This window comes from Nasonia vitripennis (genome assembly GCF_009193385.2).
Source record: "Nasonia vitripennis strain AsymCx chromosome PSR unlocalized genomic scaffold, Nvit_psr_1.1 chrPSR_random0038, whole genome shotgun sequence".
Taxonomy (NCBI): Eukaryota; Metazoa; Arthropoda; class Insecta; order Hymenoptera; family Pteromalidae; genus Nasonia; species Nasonia vitripennis.
The window spans coordinates 33,907-56,811 of record NW_022279697.1 but is presented as its reverse complement, the minus strand read 5'-3'; the positions used below and the strand labels follow the sequence as shown (position 1 = coordinate 56,811).

Genomic DNA, 22,905 nt, shown 5'->3' with positions numbered 1-22,905 from the left:
CAAAACATGGCAAAGATATGTAAAAGTAAAAAGAGTAATATACAAAAAAAAATTAGAATCGTTTCTTTAAGTAATAATATTTAAATAACTACTTAAAAGGTTAACTGTGGAAGCATGATGGGAAAGAGGTTAGAATAAGTTGAAAACTGATATAGTGGACACCATACTTATTGTACACATAAAAACTCTACACAATTGCATTTTCCTACACGAAAAACTCTACGCAGATATTTTCTACACAAATATTTCCTACACTTATTTTTTATTATTTTACTACACTGCAAAACTCTACACAATATCATAACCTATTGTTATATCATTGTTACAACAATAGGTTATACGTTTGTGTAGAGTTTTGCAGTGTAGTAAAATAATAAAAAATAAGTGTAGGAAATATTCGTGTAGAAAATATATCTGCGTAGAGTTTTTCATGTAGGAAAATGCAATTGTGTAGAGTTTTTATGTGTACAGTAAGTATGGTGTCATATAGTGTGAGTGTATTTAATTTGCTGTTTTTAATAAACTGTAAGAAACATAATTATCCTGAAAGATGTACGTCTCAACTCAGTGTTCGAGTCAGTCACATATGGTGGCATATATACAGTGTATTAATGCAAAGATGTAAAATTTTTTGTGTAGATGCTTGTTTTATTACATAGAAACAAGATTAGCGTAACAATTTTATCTGTCTGTCTTTGGTAGCTGTTCAAAATTTGACATCATCTTGAAAAAAATCACCACACAAAAATTTAGCCCTCCAAGTATGATAGTTTTTTAATGAGTGCGAACAAAAAATTATCAATAGTTACATACGACTGCTTGTTTTCTGATTTTGTTTTCGCTCTCAAACTATCATACTCAGAGGTTTAAAATTGTACAATGGTGATTTATTTAAAGATATTGAAACAATATATCTAATTGTTTTTGATTTCACGTGTTTCAGTTACATTTTCATATAAACACCTATTGTACATTTTGTCCACTATAAGCCATAGGATTTGATGTGGAACACCTAGCAGAGTTTGTTAAGTAAAAATTATTACGCTAACCTGTTTGTGCATAATGAAACAAGTATCTACACTAAAAATGTACAGCAAAAGATTATAATCTCTGCATATATGCCACCATAATGATATATACTACCTGCGACTGACTCGAACACTGAGTTGAGAATATCTATTAAGATAATTACATCTGGACTTCATCCTTGGTAATATTCAACACACAAATTGTAACTGATGTTTTTAAAATTCACGTGCATACTAGAGTAGTTAAGGCAGTGAACGTTGTGTGTGATTATGTATATGTTTGTGTGTATAGATGTGCAGGTTAGGTTACCACTCTTAGCACATGCCTGTAATCTAAAAGTTTCCATTTAAATAATGTTAGAAAAACATATTTTTTAATAATTTTTACCTGTTTTTGCTAAAATGAACGTTGACTTGCACCGAATAATTGGAAATCAACAGGTGGAATGTTGTAGAAAGTAAAAATGAAGTTGCATGTTATTTGCCAGGTGCTCTTTTCTCTCTCCCTTATTAAAGTTATTGGCTCCAAGCCATGTAAGCTATGTACTCTTGAAAATCTTTTATTCTTCCTTAATAAGCTGTTAACTCCAAACCATGTATACTCTACAAGCTTTTTTGTTATCAACATAAAAACGTTGATTGTTTGTTGTTCTCACGCTCAGATACGTCACGTATACTTCTTTATACGCGGTTACATATGCGAGTCCAAAAAAATGCAACTGCGCATCCAAATCGCGCATGGGATTGCTTTCTCATAAATTTCTGTCGTGAGCCGCGCGCGGGATTGCTTTCCCATAAGTTTCTGTCATCAACGGCGCACGGGATTGCTTTCTCATATATTTCTTCAACTATACGGCTATTTATGTAGCTCTAAAAAATTTATAACATTTTTTTAACAAATGTTAGACGTTGTAAATAAAGGTAAGTCACGTATATTAATAAAATAGAATAATAATTTGTACGAAATAAGTATAACCCTAACCCTAAAATATAATTAACTTTGTAGGCAGTATGATACACGAATCAATCTGGAACAGATTTAAATAAAATTTTTATTTTGAAAATCAAGTAACCTGCATGAAGAATATTGTTTAAATATGGAAAACGATAAAAATTCTGAAAATGTTCTGTACACATGTGTTTCTTGTGAAAAAACTTTTTAAAAGAAAGAGAGATTTAATAATACATGAAAGAATACACTCAAAAAAATAAACCACATATATGCACTATATGTAAAAAAAGTTTTACTCAAATGGGAAATTTAAATGTGCATATCAAGATCCATGATACTGTGAAAGCTTTTAAATGCTTAATATGCGAAAAAAGTTTCAAAACAAATGGGCAATTAAAAGTACATCAAAGTATACATAAAGGTTTGAAAAATTACAGTTGTAATGAGTGTAATAAGAAGTTCTCCCAAAATCAACATCTACAAACTCATAGATTGACACATACTGATCTATGTAACTTTACATGTCATATCTGTAATAAAACTTTTGTTAGAAAAGATGTTTTGGAAAAACATGTAAACTCACAACATCCTAAAAATGTTTACACATGTAATTATTGTAAGAGAACATACGTTAACAAAAAATATTTGGAAAAGCACATTATGGCTCATATGTCTGGAAAAGTTAAAATTGTAAAAATTCTTAAAACTCTAAGACCTCCAGTTTTATCTGTACCCTTATTATAAAATTATTAATTATACTATATATACACAATAAAAAAATATTTGTTCAAAAACATTGTACTACTTATTTTATTTAATTAATTAACTTATTTTTTGTTTGAAAGATATGTTGCCAAAAAGAACAGTTTTATATCATCGTAATCTCATAATAGTCTTTTTATTTACTTTATATTATAAAAAATATACGTAGACTTGATACATTGTTTGTACAAACAAATAAACAAACTTCATGCAAATACAAAATTATATAAAAATATTATGTTAACTTTTTAATATAGTAAATTCTATATTAGGAACTACAAATATACTTTTGTTTACGGAGTCATCTTTATCTTTAAAAGATACAATTCTCTTCTTGTAACAAGTCTTAAAAGTCATTTAAATTATTTAAATACTTGAACATGTAATTGAAAATCTTAAGTCAATTAGTCTTTGAAGTCATTATACTTTAGCGTGTAACTGAAAATATCATAATTATATATTAATCTTTGAAACTAATTAAACATTATGAAAATACTGTTATAATAAGAGTATTGACTTTTTAAATATATAATTATTTTAGTTTCGATAAACACGAGTATCACATATTTTTAGTCTGAAGAATAACTATCAAAATATGTTTCTAATATCACAGTCATAAAACTATGAATCACATTTTGTACCAAACTTGTACGTAATTAGTCTTATGATTTGTTATTCTTCTTTAATCTAGTTCAAAATTGTAATAGTATAAAATAAAAGCAAAGTAATAAATAAAAGCTTTGAACCGTAAAACTCAGAACATATGAAATATGTAACAGTAATTTTTTTTTAAATAATCAATAAATAATAGCTTTTAACCGTAGAACTCAAAATATATGGAATATTTTAAATGTAATTCAACATTTTTTGTCACTTGTGCGTATGCGTTTAACTGGTCGGCTACCACGTTAAACTTCTGCTGCTGTTAAAGCTGGTTTTTCAGCATCCAACTTTATGTTATTGATGCTATCGCAAAAAATTGTTACAAGGGAGTCTAAAAAAGAAAAGAAATTATCAAAAAGAAGTCTACAAAAAATGGATTTTAATATCGCATATTAAATTTAAATGTCAAAAATTATATACATGTAAAGACAAACCTTGGCCTTTTAATATTCCTGTAACAGTGACATAATCTCCAATTTCAACCTCACATTCCGTAAACTGTTTCACTTGAACAGTGATTTTTTTAATCCCATCGGTGATTGCTCCTAATCCATAAGTCATATGGCCACTACGATTGTGCAATAACGAAAACTTCGTTCTTATGTAGCCAGAAATTTCTAAAACAATTGGGAAATAGGTAAAAATAACAAATAAAACAATTGGGAAATAGGTAAAAATAACAAATTAGATAAAAAATATCAATTAAAAATTACTACTCACCTATTAGTCCTTCTAAAGTGTGTATGTTAGTAGATAGGCTATAGGCATACTGGCTCATGCGGATTCTGGCTCACCCCCTCCTCTCTCAGTGTGAGCCAGAATACGTACGGAGTCTGGCTCACCCCCTTTCTCAAAGTGAGCCAGAAACCGTAAATGAGCCAGAATGCCTATAGTGTTCTCTACTATTTATTTTATTTTTTTTTTTTTTTTTTTTTTATTTATTTATTTATTTATTTAATTTTTTTTCTTACAAATGTTTGCATGACTGATAGAATAATTTCATAAGTTTGACAGTATGAAGTGCGCAGGCAGTCTTGTAGATTGGATTATGATTTGTGCAAACTGTGACGCACTTGAAAGATGGTTTTGATGGATAGCCATATTGTTGAATGTTGTAGACGGAAAATTTGAATCGTTGAAGCCATTTCTGTTTTAATGCACCGATGACAAAAATTTTTGACGCGTCATGGAGAGCGTCACGAAGCAAGTTTCCAATTTGAGAGTATTGATGTCCATCTGTTTTCCACCTGATGCCATGATAATTATGTTTAAGCCAATTGTTTTCCCTCTGCATTTTGTCTGACAGTTTTTTCCATGAGAAGGGATTTTTGAATATTAGAAAAACAGGATCACTATTTTTGTTAAGAGGTATGATTGCTATTTCCTTTAGAATATAATCTTCTTCGGTTTGCTTGAAACCAGTCATGTCTACTGCATACTCCATTTTTTGGTGCAGCCTAGACGAGCTTCTTGACATTCCCACTGATAGGATTGTACTGAACGACGCGATCGTGTAAGATTAGGCAGTATGCTGAAGTGTGAGCAGGAAAATCTTTTTTAGCCTCAAACTCCAGACGTACATCGACAGGAGCGCTCTTGAGAGATTCGTTTTGTCGTGAACAGTCAATAACTATGAGTGGTTCATTCTTGATGAACATAGGCTTTGTCAGCAACGGCTGCGGCTCTCTTCCATAGTATGATTTTTGAAAATTAGCATACATATCATAGAGAATTGCATACTGATTGTTATATATGTCGAGATTCATATTGTTGTATGGATAATATTGTGAATTTAAGAAAAGTTTCACATTACTTATCTCACAATGATCAAATCTACTGGCATTTGCAGTTCTTGTAGCTTTTCTCTTTGTTTGTAGTCCGAGAATTACAAAACGAGGTTTCTCCAATTGATTTGAAGTTTTCACTGTCCAGACGTGTTTATTCGTGCTTGGAAGAAGAGGATATTCAAATATCTCCCAAGAACGAAAACACATAGAGATGGGGTTATCCTTACCAATGAAATTCAATAGCTGGATTTTTTGTTTATCTGATGCAATAACATATGGCATTAACCATTCTATCTTCGTTATTTTTACTTCACAATCTTCATAAGTAGTTACGCCAGATGATGTAGTTCCATTCTGGATTATTGCATTTAAGTCGCTTCTCGATCTTGTAAGAATGAGCTCATGCTTCATATTAACTATAATTTTTTTATAGTCTTCTGCAAAGCCCAAGATCATACTCAGTGGAATCGCTACGTCAAAGTTTCCCTTTTCATCGACAATCGTTTTGGTATCTTCTTCATCACCAAGCCAGCCTGCGTTTTCTAGCATGTTATTCTGATTCGAATTAAATGAAGTCCATCCTTTCATGAGACTGCTCAAACCAACATTTTTACTTTTATCAATCTCCACAGCATTAATTTCATAACGAATTTCATCAAACAGATGACAAATGCCATTGTTCACGAATTTTGTTTTAGTTGGTGCTGTTGAACCATCTTTTAGTTTCAATTTCCCACATACGTGGATAGAACTACGCGATGGTAAGAGGCATAGATCTTGATGTTGTATAGAAATACGAATTTCATCACTATTATCAAAGCTTAATGATGAGTATGGTTGATGGGCGTGTACCTCGTAATGAGCAATAGACTCATCGAAGACGACACCTGATTGAATGCTTAGAATTTCGTCCATTTTTCTGGAAGCAGCAAAGAATTATACACGTGAATTTTTTCCACGAACTTTTAGTCCTAGGCTTTTCAGAAACTGAATGCTCTTCCGTGTTAACGGTTTGAGTTTCTTTGGTCGACTGATGACTGGTTGACATGATGGTTGACTTATATATGTTCCAGAATTGTAAACGATACCCATTATACAGATTTGATGTGAAGTCTAATAGTAATTTCCTCTCCTCGGAAATTCACCAAATTTCCGTCCTGATCTACAATTCGAATTTGTAGATGATCTATGCACTTGACACTGAGTGGTAGATATATCACATGAGACGGAACTTCTAAGATTTTATATCCTGGAGGCACTCTGGGAAAGAACTCATGGATTGTATGAACTTTCTTATTATTGATGTAAGCACCTGCAGTAATGTTGCACTCTACTCTGAGTGCATTGATTCTCAAAATTTTCACAGGTAAATCAGAGCTGTGTTGAATGTTCTCTTTGAGAATGCGAGGAGCGAAGCCAAGGAGACGGCCTATTGAATCGCGAGGTTTGAGATCTATCTGATGACTGCAGAGAATTTCACTTCTGAGAGTATTGTTGTTAGCTTTCAAAGAAAATTCAATTCCTTTGGATTTCAAAGTTTCTTGTAAAAATTGATTTATAGCATCAATTTCATAGCTGCCCGTAGGGATAGTGATAATATTATTTTTGCTCAAATGAAGTTTATTATTTGAATGGTCAACATTGGGAATAGAGTTGAATGTTAAAAGTTCAACTAATCCCAAGACAAAATTTTTATGCTGTGGTAGTTCAATCGAAGGAAAATATTGCGCTTCCAAGACAGATGAGTTTCCTGAGAGACTCAGAGTGAAGCTATCTTCCATGACTGATCTGATGCTAATGAATCTATTCGTCTGCGAACATCTCTTTTATAGTCTCCCAGCTAAGAAGTAGAGACAAAGATGTCCACATATAAATGTGTCAAAATTTTGATATCTTTTGTAATTATATTTCACTTCCTTCACGTTAAAATACATCATGAGATCCTTGGGAGGTTTGAGATCACCAAAACTATCGAAATAAAGTACTTCAGGACCACGTTTGCGATAGCAAACCCAGTGAGTGCCTCTATTTTGAAAATCGTCCAAGTTTACCACTGCTGATTCATTACGCCATGGACCATCGGGTGGTAGATTATTTCTCATGAAAACACCACAGAAATCTGAAATTTTCATCATATGAGCATATTTTTTTAGATCGTAGTCAGTCAGTGCACGATTTGGTAAAGTTAAATCGAAGTTTTTTTTTTTTTCTACTGACTTGATGACCACGACCGATATGAGGTTTCATAAATAATCCCATTCCACTTTTATAGGGCTTAAGATGAAGACCTTTGCCTAAAGCAATAGCTTCTATGGTCTCGTTATGCCTCTTACTTTCTTCATAATTTTTCTGCGCAGCTTTAGCATCATTAACTGCTTTAGCTATTCCAGCAGCACCTCCTGCTAGAGCACCGGTAGCACTTAGTCCTGCGAACAATGGAATGAGAAAAGGAAGAACTCCACCAATTTTTGATGGAAGCGGCAGAACACGTGGAATGATAACTTTTTTCTTTCCACCTACACTTTTAACAGCTTGACGTGCGCCCTTCAAGGCTGATTGAATAACCTTGCGAGAACTTTTACTTGTTGACATTGACTTTTTAACTGCAGTCACTAACTTATTAAATTTCAGTCCCATTCCAGTTTTTCCTTTTAATTTCATAGCATTGCTAACAGCAAAAGCAAAAGCTTTTTCACCAAGACTAGCATCCTTAGCTCTAACACGCTGCATAGCTTCCTCAGCAAGCATCTTGTCAGCAGCTTTACGATCTCCGTTTTTATCGGAATAAGCTATGTCGTGTTTTTTACAAGCCTGATCAAGCGGATTAATGCCAGGATCTCCTCTTTTCATTCGCTTTTTCAATTTGGTTCCGGGACCGCAGTATTGATATCCAGGAAGATGCATTTCAACAGGTAAGTTATTGATAACTTTATCAAGCAATCCATAGCCTTTCGGCCGTTTCTGAGATTTGTGTATGATCATCTCTCTTCGAGTGTTGATTCACAACTGACATTCATGATATAAAACGAGCGTTTATATTTCGAGAGCTCAATGTTATATTTGACTCTGTTGAGTGAACATGGATTTTACCGAGCAGAATGTCAAACTCCCTGTGACAAATTTCGATTTTGGAAAAGAGAAGAGAAAAAAGCGTCATGGGGAATTACTACCAGATAGTATACGAGCAGTTTTCTGCGGCCCATCGAACTGTGGAAAAACAAATAGTTTATTGGCTTTAATAACACATCCCAATGGTCTTAGGTTTGAAAATTTGTATGTATACTCTAAATCCTTGAATCAGCCAAAGTATCAATTTCTCAAAAGTGTGTTGGATCCGATTGAAGGAGTATCATATCTTCCGTTCAGTGAGCATGAATCTGTAGTATCTCCAGATGAAGCCCTTCCAAATTCAATAATGATTTTTGATGATGTGGCATGTGAGAAGCAGGATAATGTCAGAGCATTCTTCTGTATGGGAAGACATAAGAGTGTAGATAGCTTCTATCTATGTCAATCTTATGCTCATATAGGAAAACATCTCATTAGAGATAATGTCAATTTGTTAGTAATTTATCGACAAGATGATGTAAATCTTAAACATATCTATGAAGATCATGTGAATACCGATTTAACTTTCAACGAATTTCGGAATCTTTGTTCTGAATGTTGGAAGAATGATAGATACGGATTCATCGTTATTGACAAAGATCGACCGATGAATGAGGGTAGATACAGAAAAGGATTTGACTGTTTTGCAATAAAAAAGGAATTATGAGTCTCAAACTTACAGTTCAGTTGTAGACATCGCCACGTAAGCATGTCAGACTTCACTAAAGAGAAGAATGTTCTTAGTGAGCTCTTGCGAGCTCGTGAGGCTATTAAGAAAAAATACACTTTATTAAAACAGGAGAAAGATGATTTTGAAAAAGTCATCGGTGATACTCTAAAACCAGTCATCACACCACTTGAGAAACTTGTTGAGATGAAAAGTGAAAGCCCACTACAGCAACCATCCAATCACATTTTGAATCAAAACAACAGTAAAAAACGAATGAGAATCGATCGATCGAGTTTAATGGATTATACCGTTTATGATTATGATGATAATGATAATAATGATGATGTTTTTAACACAATAACCAATTCTACATTTAAATCCGCGAGTGGAAAAAATGAATCAGCTGAAGACTTTTTATCAATGCTAGATAAAAGCCGTAGAACCATTGATAATATATACGGAGTGCGAAAGGTTGATGAAGTGTATATGATTGGTGATTCAGAAATTGAATTTGATGATAAATATGTCAAAGTCAGAAATGAAAGTTATCCTAAAACGAATGGACTAATGGAATTACTATTTAAAAAATATCCGGATGATCTTCTTTTAAGTTCAGCAGATCGTGCAAATTATCGCAAGATATTGGAAGCAACAAATGCTCATCGGAAAAAATTCAGCAAAGATGAATCTATACGAATGTCGAGAAGTAATAAATATAAGAATGTTTTAGCACCAATGTTCCGCAGCACACCACGTAAAAAGAATGTAAACAGCAGCGGAGGAGGACTTATACCTAAATATAAAATAGCTAAGAAAAATTCTTCCATTGATCTCGTCTATTGGGATGATCCAAACGAGCTTACTGAGAGACTTCGATTATTGATTGCCGAACAATCAGCTGGAAATAATAATCACGTCAATGAAATCCAGTCGATTATTGAGGAATTACGCGAAGCTGGGCATATATATTGACATGCAACTTTCTTCTTTGCATCAGTACTACCATGAGTCTCGATGTGTTTGGAAGAAAACTTGAGGGCTCGCAAGTGAGTCGCGGTCCTCCAGGCATTGGTTTCAATTTTACACCGGACGGTGATTTTGATTTAGAAAATAAGCGACTTTGCAACCTAGGACAGCCCAATCATCCAAACGATGCAATCACCTTGCACTCACTGAAAGTTATTCTACAATCTGAAATAAATTATATAGCTGCTAAAATTGCTGAAATTGGTGAAGTTATAGAAGAATATAAGCAGCAAGTTGAAAAACAGCAATTGGAAGTGAATACAAAATTGCGTTATCTTTATAGTACAACTCTTTGCAATTACTCTGGCATTGATTATATCATTGAAGAAGTGAATAAACAATTAAAAGTTCGTATAGCCGAATTTCCAGATGGATTTTCATCTACTGTAAACGATGATGGAACGTCAAAGAGTAGCTGAAGAGCTGCACAAGCCAGCACGTCGGCGATACAAGAGAAGAAAATATGACATACGTGGAATAGATGAGACTTGGCAAGCGGATCTTGTAGAAATGATACCATATTCTAAAGAAAACAAAGGTTTTCATTACTTACTCACTGTCATAGATATATTTTCAAAGTATGCATGGGCCGTGCCAGTCAAGTCAAAGAGTGGTAATGATGTTACTACAGCTATGAAGTCAATACTGAAAGAAGGACGAGTACCGAAGAATCTACAAACTGACCAAGGAAAGGAATTTTACAATTCAATTTTTCAAAAACTTATGAAAAAGCACAATATACACTTATACTCTTCGCATAGTAATCTTCATGCAAGTATATGCGAACGATTCAATAGAACGTTAAAAAATGCAATGTGGACTGAATTCAGCAAACAAGGAAGCTATAAATGGTTGGATATTCTACCTAACTTGCTCAAAGCATACAATTCGAGAAAACATCGGACAACAGGAATCGAGCCTGAAAATGTTACACTGGCAAATGAGCGAGAAGTCAAGAGACATTTTCCAAATGAAAAGACGCCAGTGAAAAAACCTAAATTTAAAGTAGGAGATAAAGTACGAATAAGTAGGATAAAAAATGTTTTTGAAAAAGGTTATACGCCAAACTGGTCAACAGAAATTTTCACAATAACGCGAGTTGTAAAAACAGATCCAGTAACTTACCACCTCAAAGATTATTATGATAAACCCGTCTCTGGTGGCTTTTATGAAACGGAAATTCATAAAACTATGTATCCAGAAATTTATTTAGTAGAAAAAGTTTTAAAGAAAAGTGGTAAACGCGTATATGTTAAATGGTTAGGTTTTAGTGACAAGCATAATAGTTGGATAGATAAAAATGAGATTGTATGAATTATTCAAGGTTCAAATAAATAAGAAAGCAATTGTTATTATATTTAATAATGTATTTATTCATGTAAATTGTACACAAGTTTTAAGAAATAAATAAATAGTATTTAACAATTATCAGTATTTGTATTTCATTATTTTAGCATGTGGTGAACTTAAAAGAAGTTCCACCCTGATATGTTATAAATAAACTAAGTTTATTTGCTGTGTTAGAGAGATTATTGAAAAATTCTTGATCTTTCAAGATTGCTGATGAGATCTTCCCGGGCAGAAATATTTGAAAGCTGTCATCGATCTCAGCCACGATCTTTGTGCCGAATCTCGTCTTTACTTCCTTGAGTGCAGTCACCATATACTCATGATCTTTTTCCAAGTCCGTGACTTTCTTCTTAGGCAAGAACTCGCGCTCAGCAATCTTGTTGAGTGCAGATAAATCCATTCTGAAAAGTGAAAATAAGAATGAAAGTTAGTGAAAAATGTCTTGTAGGTGAGAATTTAGAGAGAACTAAGAAATAGAACTTACTTATTTTAGAGTTAGGTGAGTCTTGGTCTCTTTGCACAAGGTTGGTTGTTCGCTTCGATTTCTCGAATGTGCTCTTCATCGTGTTTAGTCCGTTCATATAGCCCGTTTCCCACCACAATTTCTGCCCCTTCCATAGCCTCTAGTAATATATCATTTCTCACTCCTTGTTCAGTTCCTAACCTATCCAATGATGGATCCCACTCGTGCATAAACTCCTCTAAAACATCATATTCAATCTTGATTGGTTCCCCTCCATCAGCATAAAGTGTCATCCCTACCCGCGAAGCATTCTCATTGGTTGCTTCATGCCCCCACTCACTTTCTCCCTCTCTTTTTCGTCCTTCGCCATTGTTGCCCCTCTCCTCCACCACAATCCCCTCCACCGCATCTCCCTCTACTTGAATAGCAGCTTGCGCCATCTGTTCTTCCATAATTCTGTAATGTCCCCAAGGCAAAGTGTCAGTACTATGAGGCAATAAGAATCTTTTATCATCATGTGGACTTAGAGCAATTTTTTCCTGTTTTTCAGTATGCACAATGTGTAATTTTGAACGAATATTACACTGCTCACGTTTTATAATAACAAGATCCTGAAGGCATTTTCGATAATCTTCAAACGTGATTGATTTCTTTACAACACTAGATTTTATACCTTTAGCTTTTTTCACTGTCGCGGCTCCATTAATCAAAATACTGTACATTTTGCTTCTTAAACCAATGAATTCTGTCATAATCTTGCCACAGCATTCGTCTTTCATCAATCCAGGAACTTTTTTATTAACACGCGGAATTCCAAACTGATTATTTTCATCATAATCAGAAGTATCAAATTTATGTACATCTTCTTTCATTACTTGATACATATCTATATCCTCAACTTCATATATTAAACTATCAGTGTCCGTATACAGGAGTTTGCATTTTTCTCCAACTCGCTTTTTCATATATGAATAATGAAAATCATATACTAATGTTTTTGACAAATCTAGAATTGAGAGACCTACGTATATTGGTTTTTTGATTGTAATACTTGTCCTCTTCAGCTGTATGGCAACCAAATTTTCATCGAAGATTGCACAACTGTGAAAATTTGGCAGAGCTATGCGTGCTTCTGCTCCGTATCTGCCTGTAAATTTATTTACTAATCGCACATCTACACGTTTCCGCTCTCGTTCAATACACTTTCCATAGACTGCATTAATTAACAATTTGTAGAAGAGTTTTTCAAACTCATTCTTTGCTTGCTTTCGCTTTTCTGTGTTAAATTCAACATATGGTTTGAGCCACGCCCTCTGCTCAAAACTCAAAATCCTATGCACCTTTTTTAATCGAAGTCCATTATCTAAGACCTGCTTAAGTGCTCGATAATGAATGACATACCTTTTCTTGTCATTCAAAGTCGTGAGAAGTTTCTTCTGCTTTGAACCAGGTGGTGCAAGATGTTCTGCGCAAAAAGGTAAATCCCTATGATCGTCATGTATTTCTTCAGGATACTCCAAGTCAACTTCAGCAAAATAGCCTATATCAGAATCTGGCGGTGTATTGAAAAAACTTGGATTTGTCTCATAATCAATCCATTCAAATTTTCCAACTGGTAAAGGCTGTACCATTGCCCATCCATAAAGATTGTTGATATCAAAATATAAGAGAGTCTTTGTTTTCTGATCCTTATCGTATGAAGAACCCATATATGGATTATTTGCCTTGGCATATCGATTACAACACTGACTTATTCCACCTCGAATGCCCGATTCGATAAACATTAGCATGTCAATATCTGTAAGAAGCTCCAATTCTACCTTTGTCATTTTTAAAGCTGCTGAAAAAGTTAGTCCAGGAGTCGTATAAAAGTGAGCAGGACATAAATCATAGGCTTTAAGAGATGTTTCTCGAAAACTCTCGAAAACATCGGCCAATAGTAAAACATCGGTTTTCAGATAAAGATCTGAATATTCTCCCAACGTACTAATATTGAACTTATTCCAAACTTGGACAGCATGCTTATAGTCTTCTTCACCAATTTGAGAATCTGTTAGCTTATTATAAAAATCATTCTTTTCTGGCAATTTTGTAGTCGTCAACTTATCCAATCCATTTACAAAATCATATGGAAATACACCTTTTCGTCGAAGGAGATCTATCTTTTCATCTGTAAGTCCATCTGATCGAAATTCCTTTACTGCTATTGGCACATTTTTCAGATATGATGCAAGCTTTTCCAATGATGAAGGTAGAAAACGCCAAGAATCTATGAATCTAAAACTAATGTTGCAGCCATCCACATATTTTGTAAAAGAAATATATTTCTCCTTATTGTGAGGTATTAAACTTACTCGACCTTTCATCAACGTAGAAGTAGCAATCTCTTTTAAAATAAAATGAGTGTCGTAATTGAGGTTATGAAAAACCACAGGAATGAATCTTGAATCCTTATAATTCAAGTTACAAGAATTGTGAGCTGCACCTCTGAAACTGAAGAAGAAGAAAATCTATCTTAGAATTACAAAATTTCGTTTACTTTATTTCGAATATAATCGAGAAGGAAATCTTACCGCCCTGTGAGATGACAATGGTCTCGTACAGCAAGTTCTTCACTAGTGAATGGTTTCCGACATATATGACAAGTTGATGATCTCCGAAAAGATATTTCCTCTAAATCTGTAAGTCTCATTGGTTTTGGATTCTTGTAGAGTACGTCAATTTTTTCACCAATTGACTTTAATTCTTGAACAAACCATGCTGCAGCTGTCTCTTCTTCTTCATTTTTTCTTCTGTATGATCTATAGCCAGATAAGCTATCATCAAAACTGCATTTTATGAAGTATCCTATGCTGTATGCTTCGTGCAGTTGGAAAGCATTCTCATTCTCAGTAGGTTTCAATAAACATTCAAAATCCGCATAAATAACAAAAGGAACCTTTTCACTCTTACTGTAATCTTCGAATTTGAGAATATTATTCTTACAATCAGGCAAATTTATTCGACAATTATTTAAATTTTTACAATCGCTTTCATGAATTTTCAATCTTTCCTCGGTATAAAATATTTGTAAACACCTTTCACAATGGTAAGATTTTAAATGAGTTTTAGACACTTGAGAACTCAAAAGTCGAGACATACTTTTTATCCATACGTAATGATATTTAGGCATGTCACCTTCATCAGCACGATTATTTTCTTCATGCTCATCTATATAAAAATCTTGAATGATGAGAAGGTTTGCGTGTTTTTCCTTCTTCTCTGTCGTAATATGACAAGGTGTTACTTCGAATTTGTGGCCATACTTTCTAAGCATGTATACATTTACTGAAATATTATTCAGTTTTTCAAATTTCGGAATACTTTTAAGTTTTACTGGGAATTCTATACCAGCAAAATTTAATTCATTTTCATGCAATCGATACTGATTAACTCTACTAGCATTTTTGTTACTTGGATATAATGATGAAAGAACAGCATACTTGAAACACTGATCGTCGTTATTATGAACGTTAACACATGCTTTTTTATTTTCAATAAACTTTGGAAGAGGAATATAAGAACTTCCCTTAATTGGAGAATATTTTTTCATATTTATACATAAACTTATAATACTCTTCAGTGTCCAGCCTGAATCCTTTTCTTGAAATTCTTCTAATTGTGAAAGAATGGGCTCTTTAATATTGTCTGTAAACCATTTCTCTAAATCTGTTGACATGTATACTGTAGCACTCTCACTCGTAAAATATTTAATATCTGTCGTTTCTTCACCATTTTTTTGCATTGTAAATTCTGAAATAAAATCTGAATTGATTTTCACCGCATTATATTCTTCTAAACATGCTTGTGTCTTATCTTTGAAGAGCTTCAGTGCATCATTAAAAAAACTCAATATGTCCACATGCTTTATGTTAACAACCACACCTGTCCTGATTCGATTTTGGAAGGCTGATTGCACATCACGCCACTCAACTCTAGCTTCTGCTTCTTCAGCATGCAGACTACCTCCTCGATGAAGACGATGTTCAAATTCTACTTGCACACACGAAAGATGCGTCAAACAAGTTTGACATTTCTGTTTTTCTCCTCTCGTGAGATTGGATTTAGAAATTTTTTCGTTTAATTCATTAATAGTAGAATTACACATATCTAACCAATAATGAATATCATTGACGCTCATTTGATCCACATTTTGTACAGTATCGCGAAGCACTTGTACAAGACGTTCGATAAGATCAATCGAAGCCATTTTTACTGTTTTTTCACTAGAGTGTCACTAGTAATCTTGCACAAAATTGAGACTGAATTTTTTTTTTTTGCCGACTGCGTCAGATGAACTGTGCTCGTCTAAGAGAAATTTCTCTCTTTTAAAGCTGAAATCATCATAAGAAGAGGTGGAAGATCTCGCTGCTGAGGAAAGAGGAGAAAGATTTTCTCGGGAAGGGATGAATTTTCTTCCAATAAGGGGTACACATTTTTCCATCATCCAATCCTAGAAGATTATGAGACTAAGAGGAGGAAAATTTTCTAGAGAAGGGATGAATTTTTTTCCTTTTAAACCAACCAAAAATCATCTTTTGAGCCCAACAAATGAGGGCTATGCATTTGTTTTGAGTATCCATTTCTGGAAGTGTGAAAGGCGGAGTTTCATATTATAAAACGAGGATGCTGGAACCTCGCGAGATCACTTCTTGCTAAACTGTCTACAAAGCTGAAAAGATGGAAAGAACACGTGACTACGATTTGTTGTTTAGAAATACTATCCTGCAATGTAAAGAAGAAAATGCTTATATCTGCGACATTCAAGGATTTCAGAGAATTGCAGAAGATACTTTTATTTTCAAAGAAATAAGTTTCCTTAATTTGAGGAAAACTGCCTTACCGACCGCATATCTTTTCAAACCTCCAATGGCTTGGGAAGAACTGACAGAAGAGGAAAAATGCATGTCTCAATGGTTGGAAAAGAGTCATCATGGAATAGCGTGGAACTCTGGCGATATTCCATATCATCGTCTTTATCGAATCTTGCAGATCTGTACACAAGGAGTCGAAAAAATATTCATAAAGGGAGAACAGAAAGCCCGATGGATGAAAAATATTTTGCCAAACATGTAAGTTAATTATTTTTGAATTGTTTTGTTACTTTTTTTTATACTTTTTTGATACTTATCTTTAATTTTATCTGATACTTTGCAGATCCATTACAAATGTTGAAGACTTGGGATGTCCACCTCTTGAAGAAATAACTAGTGAAAGCCACTACTTTTGTTTTAACCATGCTCTCTGCATTAGGAGAAAACCTATGTGCGCTATTCATAATGTTGTAGCAATAAGAGCTTGGCTGCTAAATTATTTAGAATCGACATTTGGTCAAGATGAAATAGATAATATTTCTAAAAAAAATAATGTATGTACATGTTTATATTGGAAATAAAGAAAAATAAGATAAAAAAAAACTATGTTTAAATTCTTTCTTAGCTCTAAAAAATCGCTACCAATTCATAGCTTTATTTTTTTTTTTTAAGAAAGAGGAATCTATATTATCAATAAATAATAATTTTTTTTATAAAAGAATAATAATTATTATATTATTAAAAGAAATGTCATTATTTTTTTTTTTTTTTTTTTTTTTTTTTTTTTTTTTTTTTAATGAAATAAAGTTGAACAGAGTGGATTAAAGAGAAAGGAAGAAAAATGTTTACGATATTATTTTTTATTTATTTATACCTTATTCTATTTTTTATACAACCATCATCACAAAAAAAATTATAAATTTTTTTTATATTATTTTACTTTTTTGGTTTTTTTTAAATTTAGATATATCGATAGGATCAATTACAAATTCCATATCGATAATTCGCGGAACATTTCTTTGTTGCTGTTGTTGTGGCTGCTGCTGCTGCTGTTGTTGCTGATGTTGTTGCTGCTGCTGCTGTTGTTGTTGCTACTGCTGCTGCTGCTGCTGCTGTTGTTGCTGCTGCTGTTGTTGCTGCTGCTGCTGTTGTTGCTGCTGCTGCTTCTGTTGTTGCTGCTGCTGCTGCTGCTTCTGTTGTTGCTGCTGCTGCTGCTGCTTCTGTTGTTGCTGCTGCTGCTGCTGCTGCTGTTGTTGATGCCCCGGTTGCTGCATGCCACTGCCACTGCTTTGATTTTTCAAACTAAGCAGCCCGCGACTTGACGGCTTCTCAGTTTTTAAATCACCTAAAGAAAAAAAAAGATTGTAAATAATTAATTATATAAAAAAAAAATTTATTATGAATTAAAAAAAAAACTTACCATCCAATTTTGTTTTCTTTGGGATAGGTTTTAAATTTTTTATGCTCCTCACCGAGTTGCATGACTCGCAACTAGATGAGGTGCTGCTACTGGAGCTCGAACTAGAGCTCGAGGAGGAGCTCGACCTCTTCGAGCTTGTCTTCTTATCCGCCGGACGACTGGGCCTAGTAGCCGCTGATGTGCTAGGTCCAGCTGAAGGCCCCTCTCGGCGGGCAGTACTGGACTGAGAGCTTGGCCTCTCTCGGCGGGCAGTGCTGGACGACGAGCTTGGCCTCTCTCGGCGGGCAGTGCTGGGTGAAGAGCTGGGTCTCGTTCGTCGGGCAGGGTTGGGCGAAGAGCTTCCTGGCCTAATCCCTTCATATAATTGCTGCATAGCAGCAAGTGGTGGCAGCGATGGCACTAAAAAAAAAAAAAAAAGGAAAAAAAATTTTTAAAAAATTTTTTTTTTTTTAATTTTTGAATTATGAAAAAAATGAAAATAATTATTTTCTTACGTGTATTTATTGCCTCCATGGCCCAGGAGACATGCTCCAACATCATAAGTAATGTTGGAGCGTTGGCAATTAGCCAACGAATCCTATGTTGCATCGTTCTGATGCTATTCCTACTGCTGCTGCTGCTGCTGCTGCTGCTGCTGCTGCGACTTCCCGTAGTCCTCTTGGCTGACATTTTACTGCAGGTTAAATTTTGAAACCGAAAATTGTACTGACTAACCGTAGCCTACGGTGGGCTATTTATTGCGAAAACAGCAGCTTCCCTTTCCACAGCATTTTTTTCTAAAGTCCTGTGATTGGTGTAAAAGTTTTCTCTACTAATTTTGAAAAACACACCTCCTCACAGCTATCGAGGGTGAAAAGCCTTACGATTCGTGAAAAAATTTCCCTCACCAATTTTGAAAAACTAGTGTCCACCTCCTTTTAGTACACTCCCTTTTTTTTGGAATCTCGACTGTGAGAATGCGAGATTATCCTCTTCTAACAAGAAAAGATCTTGGAGAAAATCTCACTCTGAATTTATTTAGGACTTCTAAGAAAATTGATGTATATCGGTGCGAAAGGCATATATCTGTGCGTTCCCTACAAAACCCAATCGGTTATCTCTGCAAATGATTTTTAAACAGCAGTGATGTCTCTGGGAAACTTAGCGCAGTCGAAAGGAAAAACACATATCGCTGGAAGCTGTATACATCTGCGTGGGATAGTTTGTATACGTATCCCAGAATTATCAACGCGAAGATTGTATAAGGAGCATTTCTCGCATACATTCCGTAAAGTAGAGGAAAACACCTATGCGCGGGTCTTCGTCCTTATCTGCGTGAGAATCGTATTGGAAATGTGAGGGATAGTACCTATGCAATCTGTCCGCGCAGACGGGGGACTAACTTATCGCAGTCCCAGAATTATCAACGCGAAGTTTGTATAAGGAGCATTTCTCGCATACATTCCGTAAAGTAGAGGAAAACACCTATGCGCGGGTCTTCGTCCTTATCTGCGTGAGAATCGTATTGGAAATGTGAGGGATAGTACCTATGCAATCTGTCCGCGCAGACGGGGGACTAACTTATCGCAGTCCCAGAATTATCAACGCGAAGTTTGTATAAGGAGCATTTCTCGCATACATTCCGTAAAGTAGAGGAAAACACCTATGCGCGGGTCTTCGTCCTTATCTGCGTGAGAATCGTATTGGAAATGTGAGGGATAGTACCTATGCAATCTGTCCGCGCAGACGGGGGACTAACTTATCGCAGTCCCAGAATTATCAACGCGAAGTTTGTATAAGGAGCATTTCTCGCATACATTCCGTATAGTTGAGGAAAACACCTATGCGCGGGTCGTCGTCTCTACCTGCGCGAAGGAGGAGGAGCATGAACCCACCACTAAATTTTTTTTTTCGGGACACGGAGAAGGGAAGATTGGGACTTATACATACTACGGTTACTGGCTCACTTTGAGAGGGGGAAGAATTCTCGGTCGCTAGGGGAGGGAAGGAGGGATCGACACTCCCTCTATCTAAAAATACACAGCTCGGATTCTGGCTCACTTCGAGAGGGGGAAGAATTCTCGGTCGCTTGGGGAGAAAAGGGAGGGATTGACAATCCCTCCATTTAAAATACACTGCTCGGATTCTGGCTCACACTGAGAGAGGAGGGGGTGAGCCAGAATCCGCATGAGCCAGTATGCCTATAGCCTATCTACTTATGTTATCAAAAGTGGCCTTTTGAAGTTGATTCGTCGTTTGATTTTGTAAGTTGTGATAGCCCAAAAAAGAAACTTCTGTATTTTCCTTTATTATTACTTCAAATGGGACCAAATTACTTTCGTCCTTGATTTTCGATGGGGCAACAGCTCGACAGTGGCCACCATTAATACTTACTACCTATAAATAAAAAAAGAAACAAAAATATACATATTGAAAACTATGGTATGATGTAAATAATAAGTAAGATAACTTACCCTGCTAGAACAAATTTCTTTAGATAATTTATTGATAAGATCTACGTCCCATACAAGAATAGGAATGCGTCTGTTTCCATTTGATACAACAAATTTAAATAATAAATCGTTCTTGCCAGGAGCTTTTGCAGGAGCAGTAATTGCATCGACATACCCCACAATGATTCTATAATGTAAACGTAAAAAACAATATAAAACGTGAAATAAAAACAAACAATATAACCTCACAAATACTTACGTGGTTACATCACGATCTTCCAAATACTCCATCTCCTCATCGGTTGTATAAGAAGAATTACAATTCATTTTTATAAAGTGAATGCACTGAATTGTTGGACTTTAAAAATGAATTTCTTTTAGCCAGACCAGATTAAAAAAACACAACGATTCTCTTGTATGACGATTATAAATAAAATCGGCAGTAAGTATATGGCGGGAAAGCATATAGTAACCTCAACCTGAATAGCGGAAATGAGCGGGATTTCGATATTTATGAGAAAGCAATCCCCTTACTCTTGGCCGTGCGCGGCTAACTTCACGGTCCTACCACATTTCGGGCTGAAGAATAAATAGGTGATTTCAGCATTTTTGGATTATCTACTCCCATATTATAAAAATAGGCAGCTTTTTCACTAATGTTTTTGTTGGAAATCATAGTTTAGCTCAGAAGACATGCTAATAAGCCAAAAAATCCAACCAATAATGATGATAAGTATTTTTTTTTGTATAATGAAAAATCCGAACACCAATATAGAAGTAAATATGTCACGGGCGCCGCGGCTCCCTCTGCTTCTCAAACTCGCCTTCGTGGCGCTACCGCGCCACTTGATACCATTAGCTAAGGTTGACATCAATGGTAAAAAGTATAGGGTTGCAAGTGGGATATTTCACCATGGTAATATTTCTCAGGGTCATTATACTAATATGTTACGACAACATAATCAGTGGTTTAACATCAGCGATAATGATGTTACTAAAAAACAATGGCCAAGAGGTGCTAAAAATGTTTACATTTTATTTTTAGAACAAATTTAATGTGTTTTAATACCTTTGTTCTAAAAGACATGAAATCTCAAAAAAAAAACTTTTGACCAAAGTACAAAAGTTAGGCGAGTTTGATGCATTGCGTATTATTATGGTTTTCATTTTTATAACAAACTTGAGATACTTTAATAAGGTCGCTTAAAAAGATATGAAATCTCTAAAAAAAAACTTTTAAGCAAAGTAAAAAGGTTAGGCGAGTTTGATATATTGCACATTATCATGCATGTTAATAAAATAACTTAACAAAATAAAATAATTTTGTATACTACTAAATTAGAGATCAAAAACCAACTGAGATCAATTAAAGAAGGCAATTTTTTTGTTTACAATAAAATGACAGTTCCAAAAACAACTGAGATCAATAAAAAAAAGTCAAGTTTGTATTAATTATTTTATTTTATTCACAATACAACAAACAAAAAATCTTTGTGTTTTATTGAAGGCTAAGACAAATGATTGCTGATTTTAACTTAAGTAATATATTGATCAATTACAAACAACTCAAGATACTACGTAACTTGCCATGCCCGTTTCACTTTATTCATAGGTGAACAACGAAATTTTTTTTTAAACGCTACAACGTTATACCAAGTTTGTTCATGTTTTTAACTTTTTACAAATCTTTTAAAGTATGCAGAATTTCATGAATACTATTTTAAAAGTAATTGTTAGTACATATTTTCTACTTTTAAATGAATACAATTTCCATGACTAAAATTTCTATATATTTTTTTTTTACAAAAGGAAAAAATGATTTATTGAATTCTTTTTTGTTCAATTACATTTAGTAATCTACATTACAAATTTATTATTATATATATAATAATAAAAATAACAATGAAGTTTGTGTACACAAGTTAAATATGCAGAAAGCTACACATTGCAATTAGACAACACCATGAATAAAGTGAAACGGGCATGGCAAGTTACGTAGTATCTTGAGTTGTTTGTAATTGATCAATATATTACTTAAGTTAAAATCAGCAATCATTTGTCTTAGCCTTCAATAAAACACAAAGATTTTTTGTTTGTTGTATTGTGAATAAAATAAAATAATTAATACAAACTTGACTTTTTTTTATTGATCTCAGTTGTTTTTGGAACTGTCATTTTATTGTAAACAAAAAAATTGCCTTCTTTAATTGATCTCAGTTGGTTTTTGATCTCTAATTTAGTAGTATACAAAATTATTTTATTTTGTTAAGTTATTTTATTAACATGCATGATAATGTGCAATATATCAAACTCGCCTAACCTTTTTCCTTTGCTTAAAAGTTTTTTTTTTTTTCATTACTAGTATATTTAGTTGCAATACCTTTAAATAAA

At 34.2% G+C, this 22,905-nt stretch overlaps 1 protein-coding gene across 1 annotated transcript; it reads right to left on the bottom strand.

Moving 5' to 3' along the window:
* Positions 1 to 2,853: 2,853 nt before the first annotated feature.
* On the bottom strand, positions 2,854 to 21,154 carry LOC116418028. Its single transcript, XM_031933207.2, has 6 exons — positions 20,774 to 21,154; positions 20,536 to 20,701; positions 20,282 to 20,458; positions 4,126 to 4,150; positions 3,840 to 4,022; positions 2,854 to 3,736 (listed from the first exon to the last, which is right to left on the bottom strand). Exons 1-6 carry the CDS (start codon positions 20,839 to 20,841, stop codon positions 3,651 to 3,653), a joined length of 705 nt encoding a protein of 234 aa, XP_031789067.1. The 5' UTR covers positions 20,842 to 21,154; the 3' UTR covers positions 2,854 to 3,650.
* Positions 21,155 to 22,905: the final 1,751 nt, after the last annotated feature.